General features: G+C 39.0%; 1 protein-coding gene and 1 long non-coding RNA gene across 2 annotated transcripts; both read right to left on the reverse strand.

The window, feature by feature from the left end:
* Positions 1 to 1,182: 1,182 nt before the first annotated feature.
* LOC124677573 lies at positions 1,183 to 1,790 on the reverse strand. Its single transcript, XM_047213552.1, has 2 exons — positions 1,602 to 1,790; positions 1,183 to 1,513 (listed from the first exon to the last, which is right to left on the reverse strand). Exons 1-2 carry the CDS (start codon positions 1,698 to 1,700, stop codon positions 1,403 to 1,405), a joined length of 210 nt encoding a protein of 69 aa, XP_047069508.1. The 5' UTR covers positions 1,701 to 1,790; the 3' UTR covers positions 1,183 to 1,402.
* Positions 1,791 to 5,934: 4,144 nt separating this feature from the next.
* LOC124669374 lies at positions 5,935 to 8,512 on the reverse strand. Its single transcript, XR_006992163.1, has 5 exons — positions 8,252 to 8,512; positions 8,084 to 8,137; positions 7,959 to 7,992; positions 6,472 to 6,657; positions 5,935 to 6,018 (listed from the first exon to the last, which is right to left on the reverse strand). It is a non-coding gene; the product is annotated as an uncharacterized LOC124669374 (long non-coding RNA).
* Positions 8,513 to 8,712: the final 200 nt, after the last annotated feature.

Below are 8,712 nucleotides of genomic sequence, written 5' to 3' on the forward strand. Positions count from 1 at the left end.
CTTGTGAAAGTGATGGCTCACATGAATTCTCGTTAGAGTCTAACTTGTGTTTGTGGTGAGATGTCGAGAAGCAAGTACCATAAGACGTAACTTGTTGAAAGACTTCAAGCGTGAAATAATCTAATCTCTCATGGGTTTTTTTACCGTCGTTTTCAATAGGAATGACCAATGTTCTGATATATTGGAAGAAGAAAATTATGATCAAACTGATGCGAACAAAGTTGCGTTATTTCAACATACTAGAAGAACTAAGGTTCTACGAATACTATACCTCGACTACCTACGTTAAATATTTATCCATATACTCTGAATTTGGTAGAAGACGAATGTCAACTCTTAGAATCATCACTTTATCCTTCTCAACTAAAACAGAGTTGGTTTAGTTGGCATGGTTCCCACATGTTAAATTACTTGTCTGCCAAATTATAGGTGTGGGCATGCACTTAGTCAACATCCAAAAAAATTCATTCAAACATATACCTACAAATCTTAATGATAAAGAGATTTTAAGAAACATTTGATTGAAAATGTAACCTTTAGAATAATAAAAATTCTTGGAAATATTGGGGAAATAAATTTTAAAAATCAGAAACAAGAAATTTGGTATATTTATTTAAAATTCAAAACATGTATTTTAAATATTTAAACACATTCGACCTAGTTGTTCTCCTCACTCTGTATGTATGGTTACAACATACGGTCATTCTGAAATGTTAGAAAATTGTGATAAATTTTGTATTTAATAAATATTTTTACTCCATAATTTACCAAAATTAATATCCCCTTCTTTAATTAATTTTGTTTTCAATAAATTCTCATTTAAGTTCATTTTTCCAATAAGAATCCCCTGATTTTACATAATATTTGGATATATTTGTAAATTTCTCATGATGTAATATTTTGCAATTCTCCTCACTATGTTTATGTACATGGTTTTCTCGATTGATGTTTTCTCTGAATTCCAACTGGACGACTTTTGTCTATGTGAACATGATATCAACACACACGAAATGTAAGTAGCAACCAGGCCAACAAAAATAACCCTTCTGCCTATGATTTAGGGTGCAGTGTGCAGTTTATCTCAACACAAACTTATCTTGGGAGTGTGTGATGTGGAGTTAGCCCGAGCTTTCGGTTTTGTTCGCTTTACCGAGACCATTTTCTAGCACAAGACGTATCGCATGACACAAGTTCAATATCAGCATGCATAGCGCTAAGATGCGGTTCAGACTTCAGAAGCACAACTACTACTGTATCCGAAATGCAGAGAAAAAACAGATTATCAGTACATGAACATTTCCTCTGGGCATGGCTCGAATGAAGATTAGATAAGCTAGCAGCTCAAAAGGTGAAGTGGAGGAGAATATAGAGGCCATGCTGAGACTGCTGGTACTCCGACCGGTCAATCGTTCCGCTTCTTCGACTGGCGGCCAGACCTCCGCCGCGCCCGGCGCTGTCGTCCGCCGGTCTCCTCGTACTCTGAGTACTTCTCGTCAAGCTCCTCCAGTGATTTCTGTACCATTGACGCGTATTAATCCGCAGCAGAGAAAAGGTCTGCTGATGGGAGGAGGAACAGCGGGTAAAGTGGCAAACAGACGCACCTCTCTGATCTCCATGAAGCTGACGGCGTAGAAGGTGGCTGCCGCGGCGGCAACGATGCCGAGGATAGGGTAGACGATTTGTCCGGCTACACCATCCATGTTCGAGTGGCTCCGAGAGGATGAAGTGAAGGACTTGTTGGTGTCTGTTCTCGTCAGCCAACCATGGCCTGCCCCTATCCAGAGCAGATACAGAACACAGAGCACAGCTTCCATTCCTTCTTACACTTGCACCCTGCCAAAATGGAATATTTCTGTACCTGTTTTGATTTTTTATAAAGTGTGCTTTATATTACTTAAAAGATTTAACCATTATATCCAGCTTCCGCATAGCTACGATCCACCATCCACTCAAATCTAGTCTTACAAAAGATAAAATAAAAAGAGACACAAAATAAGTAATCGGAAAAACTGTATTGACGCCTAAGAGGATAGATGATCAATCCAAAGATTATGTTGACATCCATGTTGGATAAAAATATCCCACTCCTCGAACCGTGTAGACATCTTCATAAACAAGTCGTGATTTTTCACACGTTGTAGAGACAACCATGAATGGAACAAAGCTGTGTATCGGTAGATTACGTGCATAAGAGAATTTTTTTATTATTAAATATCTTATTATTTAAATTAATGATATAATAGCAAGCGCTCCCAACCTAATAAGTATTTTAAACCTATTATCCATACTTTTATCCAGTTGTCGAATATATTTACGTACCATTTTTTATACTGGTCATCACTGGCGGAGCTTCCTTAGGGCCAAACCGGGCCACGGCCCGCCCAGGATTTTGGCAAAGTAATGGTGTATGTATATGTATGAGTGGCCCAGCCCAGTCCCCTGGCACTTCCGCTGCCTCTGGACTCTCGGTACCTCCTCTCTCCGACGATTCATCTGTCGTTCTTCGGGCAGAGATTGAGCGCCACTGGCTAGATCACTACGTTTAGAATTCAATTTAGACAGAATAATAGCGAGCAACTAGGGAAAAAGTGGAGCAACAGCCGAGCAGCGATGCCCAGGCGCCCACAGGGAACCAGCCGGAGGTCAACCAACCAGTGGCCGTCAGTTTTCTAGCACATACAAGCAGCCACCGGATCTAGCCAGTACTTATTTCTAACTAGATTTAGATGTGCGCCTTGGCGCACGATCCCGTGGAAATCGAACTAACCTACATGTAAGTAGAAATACGTTTTACAGGATTTAGAAAACAAAATCAATAAGTTGAACACACGAAATCAGAACGGAACAACAATGCTTATAAGCAATGAGGGAAATAGCGAAATATATTAACACTCTTATGGTTTTTGGAGACAAATAGAGGTAAAGCCAGAACTAACAAAAGTAACATCTAAATAAGCTCGCTGCAATTCCGTCTTTAGAGGCCACTGCGCACAAAAAAACCTAATTCTAATAGGTAGTTGCACCTTCTGCAACATAGCTTCCAACATGATACCAGGTAGGATCTCGACAGTCTCGAGCTCGACAGTCTCGAGCTCGACAGCCTCCATCTAAAGAGACTCCATTAGGCTGTAACAAAACAAAACAAAACAAAAATATTGTAATTAAAACAACATTAAGAACACCACAGAAACAAAAAAATGTTGGAGAATAAAGGGATGCTAAAATGTAGGTAGTTTTAGACCGGGATTAGCTGATCTATCATTACAAAATATATAATTAGTTTTGTAACAGTTTGACAAATGACAAAGATTTTGTGTCTTACCTAGACCAACAAATCAATAAGTATATGTTCTAAAAATGATATCAATAAATAAATAGATGATGTCACCTAACAGTCATAAGGAAAGCACCCGAGGTCTTACTTAGTTACTTGCGGATGACGTATACTAACTATGCTCGGAGGACAAAAAGGACCCTAGTTATTCTTTCTACATATGCTCGAGGGCACACACCCGCCTCGACAACAATCTATTGACAATGATACTCAATAGGGGTAGTGTAATTGTTTTTTTTTGTAGCGAATCAATAGAGGGAAGAACCATTCCTCCACAACCTATAGATATGTACAGTATATTTACGCTGTGCCTAAGCAGAACAGAGACCCGGGGAAAAGCTGAAGGTATAAATCTCTACGTGGTACCAATACAGCCAGGCGCCCAGCAATCTAGAGGGAAATAGAAGCTAACCTGACAACCTTTCAGTGAGGCACAACGAAGCCATCCGCGACGCGTGAGGAAGAATCGAGCCAAGCCGGCAGCATCTGAAAGAGCAGATCGATAGTGAAATTCAGAGTAGCTGTGATTGTTAGTATTTTGTTCCTTGTACAAAATAATTTGCTCCTGTTCTATCTACAAATGTGCATGACGGTAAATAATTCAGAATAAAGGAGCACGCTAAAATGTAGAGCTGGCTAAAGCACTATCTAAAATAATCCAGAACCTGTATCTCCTTGCGTGCCCTCACCCACAAAATACAAGGGAAGTGAATGCAAGAAGTTTCTAATAAGATCAAACTGTAAACTGAGTTGTGATGAGATAGTGACTTTGCATCGCTGATCATCCAAAATTGTAGCGCAAGCAAATGATAAAAAGTGCATACAGAAGGAAAAGGAAGCACATTACACTGTTTTAAAGAATTCATAAACCCCATGAAGCAATGGTTCTGAATAAAGGAACTTAAAATTTCCCTCAACAGTGGTGACTACACACACGCGCATATCATGTATAATTGCGCAATAGCATATAGCAAGAGAAAATAGATTTACCGTATGCAAAAAATAAGAATAATAACATCCAAGTTCGTCAGCTGACAGTAACTTACCCACAAATGTTGACCAGCAAACACAGTTTTTTGCTCAAGCTTTTGCCTTCTATGGCCTAGCTGTAATTCCTGGTAGCAAATTTAAAAGAACACAAAAGCTGTCGTTAGCTAAAAGAGGAAAGGACATAAGCACACATGAAATCTTTCGCTTTGTGAGTATGCATGTTGGGGATAAATTGGTATAAGATCACGTTGGCGCCATCATGCTATCACTACCCCGACCATGGGTGGATCATGGAGCAGATAGACCCTGTCATCCTACATCTGTCCAGCATTGCCAGGTGCATGGGTGCCCGTCAGGACATCGCGAGGGGTATCTTCTCCTGGCCACCAAGTTGTTTCCATACCGGGTGAACACCTGGTCCGACTTATCATCGATGATGAACACCAGGTCTGGCGCGATTGTATCCAGCAGCTCGCTGCCTTCATCTTCATGCCGTTCTTCCACACTGCTTCACGTCAACTGTCAGGATCAACTCCGGCGGTATTGTTTTCCTGCATCATTGCAATGAGTAGGATTTAATTCTTTTTCATGTACAAAATCAGTTGCCTTTCTATCAACGCATGTGCATGACAGTAAATAATTCAGAATAATTCCTAGCACAATCTAAACCAAGAACACATGGATGAATTGTTTCAGTAAACCATTAACAGTGGCAGTGACTCAAACAAGTTTCAGTCATCATTCACAGAAATAAGTATTTGGCTGCAAGGGCATCAACTACATTTTTTACTAAACAACCTAACTGATGTAAGTGCTCAATTTCACACTCAAGTGCAATCAGGACTAACTAATAATCTCCACGGAACATATTCTTGCTCATGAATCTTAATCATCAACACCAAATGAGCAACACACAAGTTTTTAATTACAGAAACAGAGGTGTGAACCTGAGAAACCTTTGCTCAGGTTCCCCACAGAGCCTTGATCACCATATATTTGTACCTTGTGAACTGAATCTCATGAATGAACCTAGCATAAATCAAACGAAACATAATAAGATGCTTGTCATGAGTATATTAGTCTAATTCAAAGACTTCAATTATGTTTAAAAGATGCAATCTGAATGAAACATCATACAGATTTATGAAAATATCCTTTTGTGAACTGGAAGAGAAGTGCAGGCCACATGGATGTACAACTAAATAAATTACATTGGCATGCGTCAACCGATATTTTAGCGATCTCATTAGTGTACTTCAGAATTAGCTTTTGGACATTCCTAACATGACTCTTTGTAACCCCACAGTTTCAGCTCACAACTATTGCGTCTGCAATTTGGAGAGATAAATGAGAATCCATGACAATACAAATCACAAGCATCCCGATCTCCTGCAATGCATGAATTGCAAAACTGGAGTAGGTAAACCTACTTGACCATGTATCCTTGACATGTGTTAAATTTGAGAAAAAAAAGTTACCTCAGTTACACAGATTAATCCTCCCATGACAATCTGCACATGCTCCCTGCGCACGCTCTTCCTCACCACCGTATGTGGCGGCTCTGGACGCTCTGTTGCGGCACATCGGTGGCATATTAACCGTTACTGAAGACGGAAACAATATCACCAGTGTACGTCTCCTAGTAATCCTTCTTTAGGAATGGCTGGTCTTCAAGTCAGATAATGTCCTTTGACCTATGAAAATCAGAGTTCTTTCGTTAGTACAAAGAAAATTAAAATCAAAAACATTGCAGGCTATGTACTATGCTATGTATGTTGTTCTTGAGCTGAAATGAAATTGGGGCCTCCTGCGCCTTTCCTTGTAGGTAACCAAGCATAAACATTACTTAGAAAGTATAGTAGGTAACCCTGTAACTTGGCAGGATTTTCATCAAACAAACCTTTTATGTAGAAATAAAAAAAGTGCCTGAACAAACAAACATGAAAAGAGACGAGTAGAAATAGCATTCTTCTGATCAAGTTAATAGGTATATGTATTTATAGGTAACAACTTGGCAGGATTTTCATCAAACACACCTTTTAGGTAATCAAGTTAATAGGTATATGTACTTATACAGTAAGGCATGCATAAGCACCACTTTCAAATAAATTTAAATGGAAGATATCATGCTTTGAAATGTTTATTACCTGGATCAAGTCACTGAACCTTGATCCCAATCATCTGTCCCTTTTGTGTACTTCCATGCCCATCATTAATTATAGCAGAACACATAACCAGTAGCATAATGCCGAACCTATAAATCACTTTAGTAGAGGCCACAATGATTGTTGGTAAAAGTATTTTTCTGCATCCTGTCATCCTCATCCTTCAACCTCGCATCATCAACGAAAATGCATAGAGCCTCAAATAGAAGTAATAAGATCATGATTATGAAATAACAATCAATAACCTGACATGGAAAAAATGCAACCATCTAAAAAGAAGTAGATGATATGTTGGCACTTACAACAATATTAAGGATTTGCCATTCAATGAAGATAATCTTAGTATTAACATTTTGATCTTTCTCTCAAAAAATTGAAACACATACTCAACTCATTTTCTTAGAATCCTGAACGTGAAACATGAAACATCATGAAGTAAAACTGTATAAATCAAATTCAGATAATTGAAGTTGCAAACTGATGAAGAGAGAGATGGGTCTACAAGCTCCTCTTGAGCAAATATTCATAGGTATATACATGAAGAAAATTGGGAAAGCCAGCTCAATACAACATTCTTTACATAGGTACCTGATGGTGACGAGACCTCCACGGATGCATCGGTAGCCGGAGATGCCGAGGAGCGGGACCCCTGGACAGCTAAGTCATTAAGACATGTGAATGAAAATCACAAACCAAATCGAATCTCACACATCAAAGCTAAAAAGAGTACTGCAGTGGAGTAATAAAAAAACTGAACAACCATATGCATTGGAATATAGGTGTTGATAATTATATACAGTCTCAATCGGCCAATGGCATCAATCAGAGCCTTAGCACCATCTGCATTGCCCATTAATAAATCCAATACCTCCTTGGCAATTGATAAATAAAGATATAATATTTTAATCAATAGCTTCATCCTAAGTACAGAATATGAGATGCAACACATGAGGCAAGAGTGGGCCATTGGAGCTACCTTTGCAAAGACAATGGAGTCCAAAGTATGTGGCAGCTGACCATGAAAAGGAAGACTAATAAGAATACACTGGATCAGATTGTTACTTAAAGGTTAGAGGATTCAATTGACTAACTACCACAAACCGTAGCTATTTTCTTTTCTTTCACAAATGCACACAAGAGGATAGATTTCCTTGGTCCGGTTAAGTATACCAGCTTCTATAAAATCAGACCTTCCATTGATCCTTTTTCCTTCTTCTCTGCAAACCATTGATCCTTTTCCATCTTCTCTGCAAACAAAAAAAAAGCTACTGATAAGCTTAATCATGCAGCATGCATCAAGCAACAGACAAAAATTATTAAACACTTTACGAACAGAAATGAACACACAGTTCAATCACTTGAGAAATTATCAGAACAAAATGACCTTTGTCTTCTTCAGAAAACTCCCCCCAGATTCTTCTTTCTTCTCTTCTTTGTCAAACCTCGGGCATGGCTAAAGTAGAGCTTACCATTTAATCATACAACACCATGAAAGTGAAAGATCTGTTATAGTGAGAAATTAAGGACTAAAGTATAAAGGAGAGCTCCTGGTAATACAAGTTTAGAACATTAAATTGGTAAGGGTCTCTTCTACCTGAAGAAATATTTTGGTGATCACTTGATCCTCCCGCCCAAAGAAGATAGATAACTGCAAGAAAATTCTAGGTGAGCAATTTGGTGATGCCAAAATAAGATTGATAGAAAAATGATTCACAAAGAAGAACCGACATGAGTGCAGAGCGAGGAAGAAGGAGGCCTTTACCTTGTTACTGGCTGAACGTCACTCACTGTCAGATGAGCGCAAGTGCCACAACGACGACCAGCAGCTGCTCCTCGTCGCCATTGATCTCCGGGGCCTAGGTCCCACGTCCATTGCCAACACCAAACAGATGGTTGCCGTTGTTGTAGTTGGCGAACTTGATTGCTTCGGATATCGTTTGGAGGATAAAATAAGCCCAATGAGAGCTTCAAGCATTACAATGCATTCAAACCAACCTTTTCCATATCATTACTGATGTTCGAAATTTCCTACAAATCAATCACGAAAATTGGTTCTCTTTATTTCTTCCACTAAACAACACAAGATATACAAAATAGTAACATATGTTAAGGTGTTCCACAAAGGGACATACCAGATCATGATATACGTGCATTAAACTTGGAGAGGCATGCTTCTTCCACTCAAAATTCTGCACAACACAGATCTGAGGATTGAGTCTGGGA

Source organism: Lolium rigidum, chromosome 7 (assembly GCF_022539505.1).
Source record: "Lolium rigidum isolate FL_2022 chromosome 7, APGP_CSIRO_Lrig_0.1, whole genome shotgun sequence".
NCBI classification, from domain to species: domain Eukaryota; kingdom Viridiplantae; phylum Streptophyta; class Magnoliopsida; order Poales; family Poaceae; genus Lolium; species Lolium rigidum.